Source organism: Numida meleagris, chromosome 3 (genome assembly GCF_002078875.1).
Source record: "Numida meleagris isolate 19003 breed g44 Domestic line chromosome 3, NumMel1.0, whole genome shotgun sequence".
Classification (NCBI taxonomy): Eukaryota; Metazoa; Chordata; class Aves; order Galliformes; family Numididae; genus Numida; species Numida meleagris.
Window position 1 is genome coordinate 62,999,595 of NC_034411.1, and position 19,936 is coordinate 63,019,530.

A 19,936-nucleotide genomic window follows, 5' to 3' on the forward strand; every position below is an offset into this window, starting at 1 on the left:
TATCATGTTACAGACTAAGAACTGCAAGAAATTTTTTCTCTATCCTGACATGAACAGACTCTCCTTTTCCAAGAAAGTAATCTAAAATGGTTCATACCAATTTTTCACTTTCCTTTAAATCAATCAAAAGCCTATCACTTCAACTCTAGCTAATCTATAAATTAACTTCTTCAAGTTGAGAAGCAAAACACTGTTACTGAATATAGTAACTAGGCAAAAGAATGGCTAGTTAAAGTTAATTTGGATTTCTTTAGGTGGATGGGATCCATCTTACCTCTATACATCTAAACGTAGCAATTTAAATCTTTGTTAGTTTAAGCTTGGTGATTTAGCACTTTCTCTACATAGTCATAAAGAAAAAAAACAGATAATCCTATCCATAGAAAGCTGTTGGTGAGATGTACCAGAACCACGTAAAAAAGGATTTTCAGAAAACAGGTATTTATTCAGCTTTGCATATAATGGTTTCCCTGAATCTCAAGATTCTGATGTGTGATTTGATTAAATGAGGATTATTTGCAATGACAGGCAAAATAGAAAAAAACAAATTTCTATCTTAACAGTAAAGTTCACCAATTCAGTGTTTGCATTGATCTACTGTTGCATGGAGCTGGAGAAACACATAGTACTATGAATGACTAGACCAACTTCCTTTATGGGTCCACTCTAAGCATCTATACTCCCATATAGTTGTGTTTGTTCTTTTAAAAAAAACTTCCATGTGAATTCCAGCCTTGCACTATTGTGGATATTCTGTTATCTGGAATGATCAGAGGATATGTCTGAAAAACACAAACATCAATTTCAAGCCCAATTACTGTTCCCAACAAGAGACTGCACATTTCCCCCTGTATTTCATTTACTGTAGTCCTCTGACAGCCAAATAATACAGCTCTTCAGGGCTCTTTAAGATTTATATTCTCATATAATTTGTAAATGTGTTGCCCGTTTTAGCCAATAATGTCATAGAAACAAGACTTTTCAGAGTTTGGAAAATTTTATTGCTAGCCTATCAAACCGACAGTACTCAGAGTCAGACTTCACACTTTCTCACAATCCAGGCTTTCTTTGGGTACAAATTTTACAAAAGCCTTGGAGTTACGTGAAAAACAATAGACATATGAAGTTGTTTTCTCGTGCATTGCTGCAAATCTGTTTCTTGTGAGAGAAGTCATTATTTCCAGTTCTTCATGGAAAAATGTCTATAGCCAAAAGTTATGACAGAGAAGAGTGAACTTTCACAAGGAGCTCCCATGAGCCTTTTACAGTTTCTTTCTGTTCACTGCTGGTGGGTCACCTCTAGGAAGCAGCTGCCTATTTAAGGGCCTGGGAGCCATAGGACAAGATCTTTCTAAATCTTTCTCTGCTCCAGACAGTAACAAAGCCCTGTAAGTGCATATAGATGTACCTCAGTGCATAAAGTGATAACAGATCCTGCAACCACCTCACTGACTATCACCATTCTGCAATAATACAGGTCCATTAGAATTTACCCTCCATAATTTACAATAATTTTGTCAATATTTTCAAATCTCTCCCTTCAAGGTATGTCTAAATATCTTTTGGTGGGGTATCTGAAATACACAGGTTTTTAGCATAACCATAAAAACCCATCAAACATCTCTTTTTGATACCCATATTGTGCTGATTAATACATGTTATTGTACTAAACAGAATCTCTGAAAAAAATGCTTTATATGGTAAAAATGGCTGTGTCTGTAACATGGTATTATTCCGGTAATTTCAGGAAAACAGAAAAATGTTGTCCAAACAATAAAACCAAGTTTCCATTTGTTGGTTTCACTTATAATACTTACAAACAACTTCCATGTAAATGTTTAAATTTTCTAAATAAATATTTCTTAAAAAGATAGTAGAGGAACTCAGATTCAAAAAGGAGCAGATAGTATAGGAACTCAGATTTAAAAAAGGAGTATCCTATGTTCTATTTGCTTTCACAAAAATCATTTGTTTGAAGATGTTTAGGATTATTTGTATATTTTTTGTTATGATCAGGAACAAAATAAGTCAGTAATAAAAAAAAAATCTTGACTTAATTTACTGAGCCATGAAACAAATACTTAAAAGCCTCTAGACCTGAAACATGTTGCAGACCTACTCCACAATAAAAAATTTACAGCAAAAACTGTGTGTCTCTGTGAGCAGTGTGTCTGCCCATCACTGGTTCTGTGGTACAGTTCCTGTTGCCTTCCTCCTATCCAGACTCACAGCTTTGCAATCTTTGGAAAGAAGCATTAAGATCAGACTGGTGCAGCACTCAATTGACATGCTGCATGATTTTTCTAGTATACAGACAAGTACATCCATATCCTATACTTCCTGTCCTTGCAAATCAGAAATGGAGGATAAAGAGAGGCTTATCAGTGCGGTTGCACAGGTAGACCAACATACCTACTCTTCACTCCCCACTCACACACACACACGCATACTACTGCTCAGCACAGAGAGGGTTATTTCTTTGACAAACTACAAGACTCTAGTGGTCAATGTATTAGTATGTGATAGTCTGCCAAGCATGGGATAAAGCGAAGCTGTCTATGAAATCTTCTATGGAAAATTTCCATTATGGTATTGGCCTTTGTGCTTTCTTGTCTCTGCTTTCTTTGTATTTCTTAAGACAACTGGATGGAAGATGGTGAGTTATAGCCCCATCAGCCAAAGAATGGTAGGGGAATGTGCTTTCAACACAATGAAAGACACATGGAGAAATCTGTGCCAAAGCTGATGACAAATATCTACCTCTAATGCTGAAATAACTGCTTGCAGTATTGTATACGACCTTCATGACACTCAAGGAAAGAACCTCAGAGATGGATGGAAGAAAGAATCAGGCAGTCTAAGGTGTTTAACACATGCTGCAGTTTTATTAAGACTACAGTACTTACTGGAGGATGAAGGCTATGCAGTTTGGGGCCATGGCTGTGGTGAAGACTATTCTGTGATAGTCTTTGATCTTTTCATGCCTGCATATTCTTTGATGAGTTGGCAAGATCCAGGACTTCATAATCTAGTTCTTCCCTGCTGGCACCAGTTACAACAATGACAGCTGTGGCAGGACCTTCTGCCAACATGCACTTATGCTTATTGTAGGAGCTCTGGAGCCTGAAAGAATGCATGAAGGGCTGGTGACTATACCTTACACTACTAACACTAATGAAACTTTCTGTCTGCGCAGAAATGAAAGCAGAATGTAAGATGGAGGGAGACATTTGCTTGGAAGATACTGAAGGATCTGGAAAGGCCCAGCACTCTCACTCATGAATTGTAAAGTAAATATAGACGTGTCATTTTCCTTAAGTGAGAACATCTGGAGATGTCCAATATAATTACTTTTTTCCTAGTGATGAAGCACAAGGTTAAGCTGCACAGCTTTAACAGCTGATGAAAGCAATTTGTGCAGCACATTAAGAACTGAACAGCCAGATGTAACAGACAGAACGATGGGAAGGGTTTCTCAAATGACTCCATGAAATAAATCAGATACAATAGGCACCTTTAAGAAGATTCTTTCCTTCGTTACTTTCACATACCAGGCCAAAGTAAGCAATGAGAGGTCCCAGGCTGAGGAGCAAAGAGAGAGCTACTGCTTTGTTTCTGGTAAGTGAAAAGCACTGGCTGCCCCCTATTTCTGTACAAATGAAAACTGTGGTTTTCTCTGAAATGGGGGGAACATCTGAAAGGCAGAAATTCACAAATTCCTGCTGTGTCCCATCTGATCTTAGTGTAACTAGGTTCCTGTAACCTAGTCACCATCCCCAGCCCTTCTGAAGACAGCAGCGGGCTGTGCCAAGCTCTGCAGCTCTGCCAGGCCTGGCCTCCAGCACAGGGAAGGCTGTGTAGATCCATGTCCCAACATCCAGCCAACAGCCAGGCAGAGCACATACTGCCAGTAGGTCCTGCGGCACATGCTCACACAATACGTCGTATACACACATATACGTGGCCAGTCATGCATCAACACAGACTGAGAAGACAGTACAGATGCAAAGACAAATGGCACTTACAGCCTGGCTGGACAGCACACTGACCAGCCAGTTGACTGTACACAAACCATCCCTTTATGACCTTTTCCTCTAATTTTCTATTTTTCATTTCCACAATGAGCCCACAACTCTGGCACTGATCTCTCAGTCTGTGGTGATCTCAGAACAGGGTCTTCTGCAGCCTCATTGTGATGGCTGTTCCCCAGCCCTGTGGGGCTGATGTCTTAGGGGTGCCTGGGGCCCTGACTGGGTTATTGGGGTGCCCCTGCCTGGCCCCGAGACCCTCTGCTCCTGTGTGGCTGGCAGCCGAGCCTTTACCCAGCTATAGTGAACTGCATGGAGTCCATGGAGGCTATGAAAGATGTATTTTTGCCATCAACATTTTGCAGCTTCAGCATCAGACCATGTTAATATCTGAATGCTGAAATTTCCCCAAGAAAAACGACTTGCAAGGACCAGCATGTGGCATGGAAGCAAGGAGGTGATATCACTTATTCCAGGCCAGCACAGCAGAGGACAAACAGTGAATAGGCAGGCCGAGCCAGCCAAGGACATGGAAGGGCTGCAGATAGATGGCAGCAGACCAGGAGCAAATTTCAAGTGCACATGAGCTCTTAGTTCAAGTGCATGTCCAAAAGAACTAACCTCACTTAAGAAAGCAGTTCATGAACACAAAAACACAAGTTCGCTCAAAACATACCAACAAATTGTGCTTCTCCCCTTAAAAAAACAACAACAACAACAAAACAGAAGGGCTATCAGCATGTCTAAGCTATCAGCGGATCCCCTTATTAAAACTAACTGCTGCGCATTAGTGATTTCAATCAATACATGTGAAGAAAAATAATTTCAAATGGATGATGGGAGCCCCCAGCCAGCCTGGATTAGAGGCTGATTCCTTCATCTATGTACACTCTGCTTTGAATTATGAAAACTGATAAAGTCAGCCTTCCTTTAGGAGCTAGGCCAACTCCATTCTCATGGCAGATAAATATAAATTCTACATGTATTTTTAATTTTAGAGGCACATATTCTTCAGCAATGGCTGATGAAACAATTTGAGATATGTTAATAGCTGCCGGTTGACAGTTCACAAACCAATTTGGTCAGTAGATTGGAGATAATTTCTTTCTTTAAAAGTAAATTTTTGCAAGTACAGAGATGGCTTATAGACTATGCATATTCTTTTTCTAGAGGTGAAAAACTCTGCACATTCAGACAATCAATTAACCTTTGAAATCATACTAATGAACTTATATGAAAACTATTTATCAAGAATCAACTAAAACTGGGGAGTATACAGTGAAGGATTTCTAGCTATAAAATTTTGATTCTGATCCTTTGTGCATATGGAGACTAATAGTACAGGAAATTATTCCTGTATGTGCTTGAATCCCTCTGAAGTGAAGAGAACGTAAGTGCCAGCCTGGAGTTAAGTGAATACGTATGGAGCATTTCTAGGCAAGGGAGTTGGAACTGGGGCAATAATCTTCAACTGTATGATCCCATATTCCTCCAGTGCTATGACACTTCTTGCAGGACAAGCATCTCTTTCTGGCATGAGTACTCTTAGGCTGGTATCAAGATAAGCATAATTTATGGAAGTAATTTCATCCCACAGTAGATTTTACTTCCAGGTCATTCTACAAATGAATGAAAATTGAAGTGCTACTGAAAGTTGGCTCCACATATGCCCCCCTTCGGCTCACACTCCCGAGCTATTGCAGCTTTGCAGACAGGGCTCTAAGACCCATCTATCAGCCCATCTGAACTGGGAACTGCTACTGTCAAAAGATCTGTGGGTACCCACTCTCCTGAAAGAAATGTCGACCGGATCCATACCCTGCAACAGCTTGTGCGATAACAGCTTTCCTTTCGGGGAATCAATAGTGTCTGCAGTCACTTTTCTGCCATCTACCCCTTTTCACTCTAGTTTTCAATCACTGCCATCTCAGCAACGGCATGCATCACTTCTGGCCTTTGTTTTAGAAAGCTGATTTCCAGTCTCCAACACCCCCACCTCCTAACTGTTATCTGAGAAACAATGGTATTACTCAGAAACACCGTATTCTGCAAGACCAGTTCATATGTATAGATACAAGTACGTAGACATAACCAAAAATTACAAGAGAAACACAAGATTCTACTCAAATAGATCAACATTTTTGTTGTATATGCCTTGACGCTATTGTTGTATACGCTTTTTGCACAGAAAAATGATTAATCTGTCTTTGTGGAACAAAAGCCATTGGTTGCTTAACAAAGAAACCCTGTGCACTAAGAGAGGAAAGCAGAATCAGTGCTCCTTGAATGCGACGTGCTGCTGCGGCCAGCCAACAAAGACAGGGCAGCATTTGCGGGTCCGCGGGGTGACTGCACTCTGCACTGTTATGTAGATCAGAGGCGGCGGCAGCAATTCCAGAATTTCCCAGTGCCAGAGGGCTTTCAGACAAGCGCAAGGAAGGATGCTTTCCCAGGCTGACATACTGACCACTGGTGAGTTCGCACTAACAAACAGAATTCTGGGGATCCGAACTAATCTTTGCTTCTCTGGCTGAAGCTATACAAAAAGAAGACAAAGAAAACAAAGAAAGATTTAAGTAGCATGTGTCCTGCCACCATTCATCTTACTCAGGGGCTGCTATCGAGCTTAACTAATAAGCATAATCAGCTCCAAACATTAACTTCTGAATCTTTTGGCAAAGGCTTTCAACCGCTCTCGAAATGGGGCAGAATACAGGTTGTGGGTGAAGGCCTCAGCACTTCTCCCTCAGCACCCCCCTCCTCACCTCCAGGCAGGTCTTGGACCAGTCCCAAGAACAGCGCGGACGTGGAGCTGTTCTTTTCTTATGCTGCAGCCATGCATGAATACAGGCCAGATACAAAGAACGCATTGTATCAGCTTTGTCGGGGATGTTGTAGTCTCTCTTTCCTCCTACAAGTTATCCTCCCATACCAGGCAGCCCACTGCAGCTGCACGGGAAGGCTGCGTTACAGAAGGAATATTTTAAAAGTTCCAAAAATAATTCCTGTAAGAAGTGAGACATTCTGTTTGAATTCTGACAGACAGGCTGGAGCTGGATGGAGGACAAATAAATCAGAGAACTAATGACAAAGGCAAACCCACAATACTGTGATGTTGAAAATCAGAAGACCGAGACAAGGTAGGAAAACTCCAGTCTGTGGGAGAATTAAGCATTTCTTTTCTCTCCTACACAGCAGTAAAAAAAAAAGAAAAAAAGAAAAAGAAAAAAGAAAAAGAAAAAAAGAGAAAGAAAAAAAAGAAAAAGAAAAATGGAGGGGAAGGGGAAGAGGAAGGAAAGAGGAAGGAAAGGGGAAGGAAAGGGGAAGGAAAGGGGAAGGAAAGGACAAATAAGTCTTGATAATTTGATTTCTCTGAGTTACATTGGAACCCAAAGCACACTGGACAAATGATAACTTTTCTGATGAAGCCCTCAAAATGCGCTGATAAACAGGATTGAGGAAACAAAGAGCACAGCTGTTAAATGAAAATGGGAGGCAATCAACACATCAGAGAGACAAACCCAATACATTTAATTTAAGCATCCCAAAAGGAATATACTCAAAACTTAGAGATCACATTTGAAAAATTGAGACACGCCTTGCACTTTAACAGGAATTGCACAGTTTCAGACCACTCTGAAAAGAGCTTCCCGGCCCATACTTCTATAGCTATTTGGAAAAGCTGGTAACAGATTCTGTAATGTTTATAGTGACTTCCCTTAAATTGTGCATTCTGCGGTTCAGATTTCCAATATGTTTTCATTGCAGTGAAATTAAATTAAATGCTCAAACGATAGCTGAGGATTACATCCTATTTTAGGAGGCTGTTCTTTCACTTCAAGCTAAAATGAAACATTGCCAAGGGCTGGCAGAAAAATAGCAAAGGAAGAACATGATTAAAAAGGAAAGCATTATTACAAAGACAAATGGCATATTTTCCATGTCAGCTATTAAAGATACTTACAGACCATATAAAAATAATACACTGAACTACTCAAAAGGTGTTTTCAGGCAGGGCTATAGGATTACAAGGAGGTGCTGGCACTGTGACAGGGACAAAGCCCTTTTCCTCCAGGCAAAGGAAATCAGAGGAAGGCTTTGTATTGTACATCGCTACCAGACAAACGGGAGAGAGGGAAACAGCCCCAAATGGCAGTTCTTGCTGAGGTGTCAGAGTCAACACGTCTTCCCTCTTCACTCCTCCTTGTAACTCTCGCTGGCGTGACCCTTATGCCAAGTCTCCATCTGTGCTGCACCACACATGCCCTGCGCCCAGCCCTCAGTGCTGGGAGGTGATCAAAAGCCAGAACTGGTCCAGAGTGAGAAACCTCTCTTTCATGTCAGAAACTACGAAATGGAGGCAGTGTGCTTCATTTCCCTGCATTTTGAAGGGCTATGTATGCAGTTAACTGTCACTGAGATTTTTGAGATCTTCTCCTGTATGCCCAGGGGATGTGAAGGGACACTGCAGGAATTCAGATACATGGCTCACATCAAACTAACTAATGTCAAAGCTCACCATGAGCATGATAGCTGCACAGCCTCCCTGGATGAGTGAAAGCTCAGCCCAGGCTCACTCGTGGCAGGCGTATGTTTTGAGCCAGACTAGGCTTGTTAATGTTTTGGTGTTAAACCCATTAGGAATCAATTTTTTTAGCTTTTCATCGCAATTTTTTTCTTTTCTGTGATAAAATAATGCAGAATTTCTCACTAATGCTTTAAAACAGTTCATTAACATCTTGAGTGAAAACTCTGCTCTAGGTATTTTCTTTGGGTCACAAACTGCAGCAGTATTTGATCTTGGCTTGTTCTGGTTGTTGATGCATTTGAACCTGAAAAACAAGGAGCTGTTTGGGTCAGCTATTGGGCCTGTGGTGGTGGCCACAGAAAACTGTGAAAACAGGCTCCTGTGAGGCAATTTGGCAGAGTGAGACTGGAGCATCTTTGGAGGTATGTGCAAGTGGCACCCCTTGTCACCCCTTGGGAGAGGAGGCTGCAGACAATGCCTCCTCACCCAGCAGGGATAGTCAGCAAAGGGCAGAAATGGAAATCAATTCACTTCAGTACGGCACTGCTGTAATGCAGCCAACATCACATCACTTGTTAGGAAAAAAGAAAACTTACTTAGCAGACATTTGCTTTGTGTGCCATTAAGCCAGACCCTGCTTTGCCTGGACTCATGCAGCTGGCATGTATGTTAATTCACGGATCGGTATAGACAGGCAGCCATGCTCCTGGAGCCTTTCCTTGCATTTCAAAGGGAGCCGGGCCTGGCACTGCTGCCTCAAGTCTTTCTTTATTCCAATTGTAAATGGCTGCTGCTGTGTGCCCAAATGGCGTATCCTTTGAAGATGTGAGGGAGGGGGTGGGGGAAGGGATGCCTTCCTGAGTGAATTAAGCAGTTCTGAAAGAAGCCGAATTTAGAAGTATGGTTCTCAGAATTGCATTTAAGGCAGGAAAAGCCAGAGCAGAGGAAGGACTATGGCCTTCCCGACACCTGCCCGTGGCCTTTCAAGGTGAGCTGAGGAGATGGAAGCCAGCCCTGCTGCTCTGTGGTGGCTTTTGTCATTCACACAGCTGTTCTGCAACTACTGACACCCATTCGCTGGCAACCAGACTTTGAACAGCTGCCTAATAGCAACCAGCTCTGCTCATTACACACAGAGGCCAATTTGAAGTACAAATTCAGAGAAGTGCAGATTAAATTACTAACTCCCTGAACTAGACTGCCTTCACCTAATACTGTTAAAGCCTTACATGAAATAATACAGGATGAATTGCGAACCTCCTTATTGGTTTCTGGGTAGACAGCTTTAAATACTAATCGTAGCTAATTAAATTACTTAACTTCATTTGCTTCTGCCAATGGATCATGTGATATGGTGACTTTGGAAGACGGTGCTCTTGGAGGCTGTGGCTCTTATATTTTACACCAGGGCAGTGTTAATCACCAGAAAATGCTATTACCACATTATTGCTAAATCCATATGTATGAAATAAAATGAACTCCAGCAACGGCAAGACATGATAAATCTGCCTTCCTGAATAACAAAAAGAACTGCTATTTATTCACTTCAGAACACCCTTAACTCTTGTTAAGATAAATGTGTTTACGACCAAGTTAACATTTCATATATTTATTAAAAATCTATCACTTATTGTCACATCACAGAGAAGTATCCCATCAAGCACTTGCCGTTGCTGTCTCAAAATTTGAAAAGCTCCAGCCCAGGAACAAACACCAACACTAACTTTCCTCTGTAGAGGAAGAATTCACATTCTGCTTCATCATACAAGCTATAAGTCTCCATTTGATGTCCAGAGAAGCTGAGGCAGATATGAAATGTTTTCTCCCCAGTTATTGACAGAAGGGGTGTCCGAATCCAGATGGCAATTCATGAGATCTTGGGCCTTACTCTTCTTGCACTTTTCTCTCAAATTACACTGCTGTCTTTCTGCTAATCGATGTCATGTTCAAAATCTGAAAGCTCACCTCTGTGTCAATGGCCAGCTGCACAGTTGCTTTGCATCTCTTCTTCACTTGTAAGCCTGTCCTTTTAGCTACAGCAGTACAGTTAAAGGACCAACAGCACATATACCAGTTTTGCAATGCTTCTTGATGATGACTCTACTGATGAAGTCAGGAATAGAAATTCTGCAATTTTTTGCAGATCACTGGCCAAAAAGTGTGATTTAGAAAACAGTGGTGAATCACCACTGACATTTATCACTCAATTTCCATCACAGTCAACAGCCTGCTCAGGAAAACTCCTTCCATTACAGCCTAGTGTACTGTCTGCAGCAGTTACAGAAGCACTACAAGTTGCTCACCTGTGGGAGTTTCTCTTCCCCTGCCTTTGCCATGGTCATCCCTATGAGTGCCTGCTTTAAACAGCGTGTTAAACATCATCATTTGCTCCCACTCCTTCATTTTTTGAAATGGGGCAGTTTCTACATAGCAATTATTCATTCAGCTCCCGTTTCCAGATTCTCCTCCCTATCACTGAGCCTGGCTTCACTGGCTTTGCAGTTACTTGCTCATTCTATCTGTTTGCTGCAGTAACCCTCGTATACCCATTATAGCACATTATGTGATATGAAATTCCCGGGCCTCAAGCTCTGCAAACAATGAGATTAGCACTTGGGCCTTCTTGCGATAGCCATGTGCAGCAGGACTTACGTCGGCATGATCCTAAGAAAGTAACTTAGAGGACTCACACCAAAAGCAACACTGCCTGAATTGCATGGCAGCAACATCTGCCCTTAGTGTGGTACTGGGCTCTCACGCCAGTCACTGCATGGGCACAGGGCTGCACCGTCACCTGCAAGTGATGGGCTGGCAGGAATGTTTCTCTGCAAAGCATATGCACTCAGGAAGGGAACACACTCAGGAAGAGAACACACCTTTGGGCTGTTTTAGAAGCACATGAAATTCTCACAATTCATTTCCTGCAGAGAGAAGCAGCCACAGCATTGGACTGGTATTACTTAGTGACATCTCACTGGCTAAAAAGATTGTGAAAAAACTCTTTTTGACAATATGTCACTGCTAGGCACTTTTAATCAAGAGAAAACTGACTACAACATTCAGTCGGGATTAAAAACTGCTCTTTTTCCTTAAACAGACAATCAATCAAAGTGGCACAATTACCTGGTCTGAATTAAAACACGCATTGATTTGCAGATCAAATGCAGGCAACTTTGGAAATACAATTATCCTTTTAATACTCAGAACCAAAGCAAAATGCTTTAGAACACTTAATAAATCTTCAGATAGAAAATTTAGCATTCAGCAACATGTTATATTGGTTTTGCTCCCAGTTTTATAAGTACCAATTTGTCTCTTCAAAAAGAAAGAAAAGACCAACAGCATTTCTTAATTGAGTCAGCAGCTTTGCCAAAATGCTCCATACTACTCATTACCACAAGGGAAAGAAATACTAGTTCAAACAGAAGCAGTTGTGCTAGACAGACTTTGAACATACACTCTTCACTGAAAAGACTAAGGGTAAATCTGAAGGCTGAGAACTGAATAAAGACTTCAGTCTCTGGTGCTATTTCATTCATGTACAGTGATACCATCCAAAATAGAATAAGGAGGCCTGATGTGTGTTGCAGTGATTCTGCTCTATGCAGTGGCAGGAGAGAGTAGGCTTAAGTTCTATAAATTAAGGTAACACTGATATATTTAATTGTTTAAAATGCGGTATGCAGTTTTCTCCATCATTCCTTGCTTCTATGAATTATACTAAAAATAGTTATTGTTGCTAATAGTTGTAATTACGGTAAAAAAGGCGTTCTTTCTTTCACTGACTAATTAACCAATTATTCATTCTCTATCAACTGGAAATGAAAAGCATGATCAAACAGACTAACAATACACATTAATAAAGAGATGGACTGTACTTAAATCGCCAAGCTCAATACAAATGTTAACTGCAGTTACACACCACAGATTGTATTTCACCATGACAGGAAGAGAAAACAGTTTACAAACTGCAGATTAGAGAATAATAAGCAAAATATTATCAGATGCAGTCCTCAGCCAGAAAATGAGGTGTTTGCTTGTTAGTTTTTTTTTAATCAGAAATAGGGCTTTAGCAGAGAGCATGAGAGAGTGTAAAATATTACGTGCCACTCTAGCAGCAATAGAAAGATGTCTATTCATATAAAGCAAGATTGTGCTTCTGATGGAAGGAGAAGAGATATTGAAGTGTACTTGTGACATTTTTAAGATGTTCTTTAGAGTGAAATACTACCAGGAGGGTATCCATTCATCAGAGAGTACTCGTTCATCATCATGTTACATCCGTAATAAATGAAGGCAAATTCGCAAGTGGTGGCAGCCTAGCAAAGCCAAAGGCAAAACAGAGCACAATACACTTGTATCTTGCATTTGTACCACACCATTTCTGGGAAAAATCCAAAATTTCACTTCAACACCTGCCAGCTCTAGTAAGAGAGAAAGACAGAAAAGAATCTTGGCTGCAGATGAAAGTGAATCAACTATACTTTTCCATCCCACACAGCTCGGCAGTATTTACTTTATCTTGAAGGGATCGGATACGATACAGCAGCAATGCTTTGACATTATTTGCATCAGCTGCAGCTTAAGTTAGTCAGGGAGCTAGGCTCAGAAATAGGATGTAATTCAAAGTAAGTTGTACAGAGATTTACCAAATCCAAAGCATTTGACAAATACCCAAGCTGGTAACAAGGATGAGGGCAGGGGAAATCTGAGAGTATTCAGATGTATTTTTCTGATTGTCCAAAAATTCTTATTTTCAAACAATAGCAGTATCATCAACATGTCTATAATAAATGGAAAATAAGTCCTTTAGTACACACCACACAGAGGGAGGCAAAGTTACATTTAAAGATAAGATATTTCCATCAAAACTTCATGTCCTTCATGCAGAGGACCTGTGTGAGATCTTACAGCATATATAAATTCCACGGCAGTTAAACGGCAGCTTTAGAGCTGTGACAAAGCCTGTGGGGCCATAGTATTAACATTCAGCAAGTAACAAGCTAAATTAGTAACTGTCTTAGTTTCAGCTGGGATGGAATTGCTCTAATCTGAGTGTCTGGTATGATGATATGTTTTGGTTCTAGGAGAAAAACAATGCTGGTACACACCAGTATTTATAGTTGCTGGTAGGAAGTGTTGGGCAGAGCAAAGGCCATTTGCAGTGAAGGGCCCCAGGAGCTGGAAGGAAACAGAATTAGGACAGCTGACTTGAACTGGCCAAAGGGATATTCCATACCACATGACATCAAGCAGAAGGAGTTTTGAAGAGGGTGGGAGTTCAACTCTTCTGCTGTACAGGGGGCTAGCTGGGTATCAGTCAGGGGGTAGTGAGCAATTCCTTGTGCATCACTTGCTATATACATATATATATAGTTGTCATAATTATTATCCTTTTTCTCTATCTTAGTAAATCATTTTATCTCAGCCCATGAGTTCTACCTTGTGGGGTTTTGTTTGATTCTCTCCCTCATCCCACTGGAAGCAGAGGAGTCAGTGAACGGCTGTGTGGTGCTCAGCTACCTGCAGGGTTGAACCACAACAATAATTTTTGTGGAAGAATATTCTATTTAGCAACATATTTTGCAATCCAGTACTCTGGCAAACATATACATAAATTAGTAATTTTTCCAAATCGAATCTGAAATTAGCCATGCAATGGTAGTACCGCAGCCTCAATTTATCGATTCTTTGGCACTAAAAAAATGGCTGACAGGTATAACTGCACAAACAGCAGGGACCCAAGATGCTGAAGTGCTAAACACAAAACCAAACAGGAGACAGAAGCAGAGAAGCCAGAATCAAAATAAAAGGAGGTATTGTGGACTTCGTTCCAGCTTTATCTTGCCAGTAGCTGTGTCTCGCATCTCATGCATCTCAAAAAAAAAAAAAAAAAAAAAGCCTAAGCAGAAAGCCAAAGACACTGCAGGAACCGCTCGGCCGGAGGCTGGCAATGTAGCAGCCGCCCCTCGGCCGTCAGCAGCGAGGCCTGGTGGGCAGGGCCGCAGCCGGGGCCCCGGCAGCACGGCTGGCCCAGCACCTCCCGCTGCTCCCCACCGCCCCTCTGCCTGGGGGATGCGCTTCTCCTCTGCCCTCTGCCGTGGCTACTCGGATAATTGCTGGACGTTTTTTCCTAACCGTTGCTAACACAAGTTAAGAGCCGTGCTGTCGGCTTGGGGAACTAATCAGAAAATTGTTTGTCTGAAAAATAATATCCAAAGAAATATTCCATACCATATGACATTATGTGAAAAAACTATAAAACTGAGAAGAGTTGGCTGGGCAGTGTCTAGGTAGTGAGCAATTGTGCTGCACATCACTTGTTTTGTATGTATGTACACTTAGATATAATTATTATAATTGCTGCTCTTATTTCTCTCTTCCTTTTCTGTCATAGTAAATAATTTTTATCTCAACTATGAGTTCTACTTTTGTCCCCAACTTTCTCCCCCATCCTGCTGTGAGGGAGGAGTGAGCAAAAGGCTGGGTGATGCTTAGCTGCTTGCCCAGTTAAACCACAACCCCCATGCTGCTGGCTCCAAGTTTCTGCAGCACTTACATCTGCCCCATCAGCAGATCCATCCAGATTTCATACATCTTCTTAAATCGGAGTAGGATGGTTATTATGGCTTTTCTGAACATCACTGAGATGGCAAAAATTAATTCAGAACCAGAACCAGACTGCTTTTTGCTTTTCTTAATCTTCAGTTGTGTTTTTGGGATGGGTTGTTGAATTTTACAGCATCTTGATACACTCCTCGGTAAAAATGAGCAAAAGAGGTTTTGCCTTACAGACATCAGGCTTGCAAATTGCTGCGAGTCTGTCAATGGAGTACTACAAAAATGTCAAAATTTGGTAAGAATGAATAAAAGTGAAAGATTCTAATACATATTAATTGCCACTGATAGAGGCATTCATAGCTTTGGCAGTTTTAGAACAGACCTGATAAGAAATAGGAATACTCATTCTTAAAAACAATCTGACTTCCCTTTCACAAAACAATGCCAACAGTCCTTTAGTCAAAGAAACTGACAGGACCCTTTCTAATGCGTTGCTGTAAGGCACATCATGGACCTTATCTGTTATGCATTCCTTCATTTGGAGGAAAACTGCCAGAAAGTTTTCTCTACCCTCTCAAATTGTTCATATAATTCTTTACATAAGTTCTCTCTCTCTTTTTTAAGATACAATCTATATCAGACAGAAAGACTAGCAAAAATATAAAATTGATTTAATATGGTCTGTCAACAGAAAAACCTGAGTCCCTGTTGAGAGAAGCGATCGCTGAAGTTAAGCTAGACAGTTTGGTAAATGGCATTTTAATTTAAAACTACAACAAAACTTTAAATAACCAAATTCAGTTATATACTTAGAAAGAAGGAAAGCAGTGACAGAATAGAGGACTCAAATCTGGAAACACTAACTCTGAAACGAATGTAGAGAAAATACAACTGAACTTCAGTCTGCCCCGCTCCACTAGGAAACAGTGCTAAGGAGAGGAGGGAAAATGTGATTTTGCTTCTGTGAGAATCACTGCTGTGAGCAGTGCTGGACTGCTATGCGCCCTTCTGATATGTGTCTCAAAAAGAAGATGGAAAGAGGTATATAGAAAAGCTAGTAAAAAGGCTGCACATCTTAGGAAAAATAGCTCATTCAATGTGTAATTTATAAATACCTTTGTAAGAAGAGAATATTGCCTGGCAAGGTGTTCTTCAAGTTGAGGAAGTGTGGAAAAAAGCTAGATAAACTGATACTGGAAAGAAGTTGCAAAACCTGGACACTGTGGCAAACAGCTGGGGAAACTGGCAGAGATTTTCCATCTTGTACTGTCTTCAGGCCAGAACTGGACATGCCTGACACAAACCAGATTTTGGGCACCAGGACAAAATGGGCAACGTTTGTCATGGCAATATCTCATATTTTGTAGTCCCTTCCAGCCTGAGCCAGACAGCACATGAAGACCATGGGAATGTCTCTCTAAATGTAGCCACCTCTGACATGAACAGAGGAAGGGTTTCTCTTGGTTTCACATTTCTCATCAGGAAAAGCTTGCAACAGCTGAGATCTAGTTAAAGGAACTATGATGAAAAGAAACCAAACAACAAACAGCAGCTCTGTAACTTTTCAAAGGCTTTGAAAGTGAAAACTTCATTTCTGAGTGGCTACTGTACATCTTCTTTCAGAGCTGAGATAGAAAGGACAGCAATTCATGACACAGATTCCTTACCAAAAAAAAAACAAAAAAAAAAAAAACAGATCAGGAGCATCTACATCCCCCTCTTGGGCAAATTCACAGAATCAAAATTTACCTCAAAAACATGTCCCTCAAATGCATGTTCTGTATTTTTTTTTCATCTGTATATACCGCCAAAGCTGGTCAAAGTATGAAACACATGCAAATTTTTAAAAACGCTAGAATTATTTTCATTCTGAATATCTTCATATTCTTATTTGAAGTTCTTCAGAATTTTTCTTCAAATAGCTGCCTTTCTTACAGTTTTCAGATTTTTTTTATACAATGACCACAATTACTGTAATAATTTCTGTGGACAAACAAGAATTTAAAGATCTCAACCAACTTTAAGGCAAGATAGAGGCTGTTCTGCATTAAAGGCATTGCAGTTTTACCACTGCTGGTGCAATTGCCTTCACTGCTTTCTGTTCTGCTGTCTGCCATAACAGCTGTACCTCTCATTGACCTTTCCTTATTTTCACCATTTGTACCAACCGTTTCCCTTTATTTGTTATTCTATTTCCATATAAAAACAATTCAAGTAGATTACTAGTGAAGAACAGGTTACCTTCACAGAAGTCATGCTATTTTGACCTCATTGTGTCCTGATTTTTCAGTTGCGTAATAGCAGTACTTCTTATCTTTTTCCACTGAATCATTTTGCCAGGTGCTGAAATGCAGCTACCTAGATTGTAATGCCCTGCTTCACTTTCAGCACCTATAAATAACACAAACGCCAATTTGTTCTTTGCCAGTGCTTTAACACAGTGTGTTGTTTTAATCAGAAATGCCGTAATTTTGTGAGCAGGAACAATACCAAGCTAAAAGCACCAGAGGCAGGGCTGCAGCTGCCCCATGTGTCCTTCCTTGAGAACTGAGCCAGCAGTAAGGGCCACGTGTTTTGTTACAAGGCAGGGGTCATTGGGCAGTGGTGCCGCCACCTGGATCACAGGAACATTTGCATCTTAATAAATGTGAGCAGAAAAGTACTACACTGCTTGTTGGCTTTTGAAGCTGCTAAAAATAAGCCACATGTGCTGCTGAGTTAAGGATGTATGGGAAGAACAGCCCATCTGCTGCCATGAGCTTGACAGACATCACAGCACGGCCTCTGCTCACTTCTCTGTGGAGGGCAATATAGTGAATGTGTCTAAGACAGGAAGAAAGACTTGCTAGGTTGGTAATGGCTTGTAAAGAAAACTGCAAAAGCAGGTGTACAAAAAAATCTTCCTATTCATTTCAACATTTTAGAGAATTTAACAGCCTAATAAACCTTTAGAATTGCACTGGAGCAAGTTTGACTGCTCCTTCAACAGAAGGCGCACCTAGAGCTGTATGTGATGGCCTTTATGACTTGCTCCATGCCACTCCAGGCTGCAAGGAACCCCAGGCCAAGGCTGCCTTCACTCCTTGTTCCCAGAGCCAGCCAGCAGCAAGAGTGAGCATATACCCCCACAGACACACATAGACACAACAGAGACAAACACATACACACCACTGGCCAGTCAGATCAACACACAAAACCCACTACCACTCCACTCCTGGAATGCTCTGGGATCTGATGTAGAGACTTAACGTCACTGAGTAGGTTATTGGGATGTCCCTGCCTGGCACTGTGCCCTTCTGCTCCTCTTTGTCTGGGAGATGAGTCTGGAGTCACACATCCCAACAAATCTCCACAGAAGATGCAGGTACAAAGCCCGCTTCTTCACAAGAGTAAGCTGTTTCCTGGATCTGTCTTTGCATGTGCTGGCCAAAATTCCCAGCAACTGAAGTCTGGACAAGAGCCTCCTCCAAAACAGAACCAAATTCATGCACAGAGCACATCCAATCTGCATAATGAGCGAGGCATTGTCTAAACATTATGTTTAGACAGCCACAGATTCTCATATGACATCTTCACAACAAGCCAGAGTTTCATAGGCTATCCTGAATTCCTGTATTTCCTTGCTGTTCAGCGACTGGATTTGCTCTGTTCTGTGGGATACAGCTAGGAGAAATTGTCTCTCCTGGAGGGAGCAGCTTTGGAAGAGACTGAAATCAAGTGTGCATTCAGGTCACATTTATATGTAAAAAAAAAGTAAATATAAAAATAATAATAATTTAAAAAAAATTAAGCTCATGTGATAGCAGCAGTTTCAATAGAGTGGTACTGAATTACATGAGCCTGCCCATAAGTGCTGTAAGGTATGTATTATCTGCCAGGTCTGCCACATAGTATTTCTGCAGCCATTAGAGATTGACATACTAGAAAACCACCCAAAGACATTTAGAATAGCATGATGAAAGTTTGCTGACAAGGATAACAACATATTTTCAGTAGTTCTTTTTAAAGTCATCAAATTAATCCTTTTTTCATTCTCAAAAGAATGTAAATCAATAAACAAATGTATTCTTTCAGTGCACATTAACAAATGGAAGATACACAGGTGCAGCAAAAGAGAATGAACCAATTAATATGGTTAACTTCTCATTTATTTTATATTCATAGCTTTTAGAGATGGCCAAATTTATTCTTCCTTCACTTGTTCTTCTATAAGACTCTTGAGAATTATGCTGACCTTCTGTATGATCTGTCATAGCAGGGTTGTTAACATTCTTCATTAAATGTGTCTAGTGCCTGACTGATTTTGGCAATGCAACGTGTGCTATTAGATATGCAACAGTTCTGTAAAATCAAATGATAAACAAATGCAACTTTACATGGTCAGATGTCCAATATGTAAATTCATTTGTCAACAGCATTTAATAATTTGTTAATAGCATGCAGGTAATAACGATACATTCAGAAAAATCATGCATACTAATTTATTAGATACTGTATATCTGTTGGATATATAGATATAGATATACTGTAAAGTAACTAGCTTTTTCATAGCATTTTACATGAACATACTCAAACTTCTTTAAAACCAACAAACCGAACAAACCCAAATTTTAATGTCTGCATGGCTGAGAGCACATACTTGGCCATGGCTTTATTTTATTTGAGCAATGAAATGACATACATTTATACTATCTGAAAAATGTACCAAATATCTTCTTTATCAACCTCTTAACTGAGAATTCTCATTTTGAAGTATCATCTCTCTCCTGCAGACACATTTTTCACTTACCACTTTGGGCCATGAGTAAGATTCAAGCAT

General features: G+C 40.6%; 1 protein-coding gene across 3 annotated transcripts in view; it reads right to left on the reverse strand.

The window, feature by feature from the left end:
- Positions 1 to 19,936, reverse strand: part of SLC35F1 (solute carrier family 35 member F1) — a 259,103-nt gene that overhangs the window by 172,760 nt on the left and 66,407 nt on the right. The window contains exon 1 of one of the 3 annotated variants that reach the window (XM_021391052.1): positions 6,794 to 7,171. The exons of the other annotated variants lie outside the window; for them this stretch is intronic. Coding sequence (XP_021246727.1) covers positions 6,794 to 6,870 — 77 coding nt within the window. The 5' untranslated portion in view covers positions 6,871 to 7,171. Of the gene's footprint in view, positions 1 to 6,793; positions 7,172 to 19,936 lie in introns of those variants that run through there. 3 annotated transcript variants of the gene reach the window in all.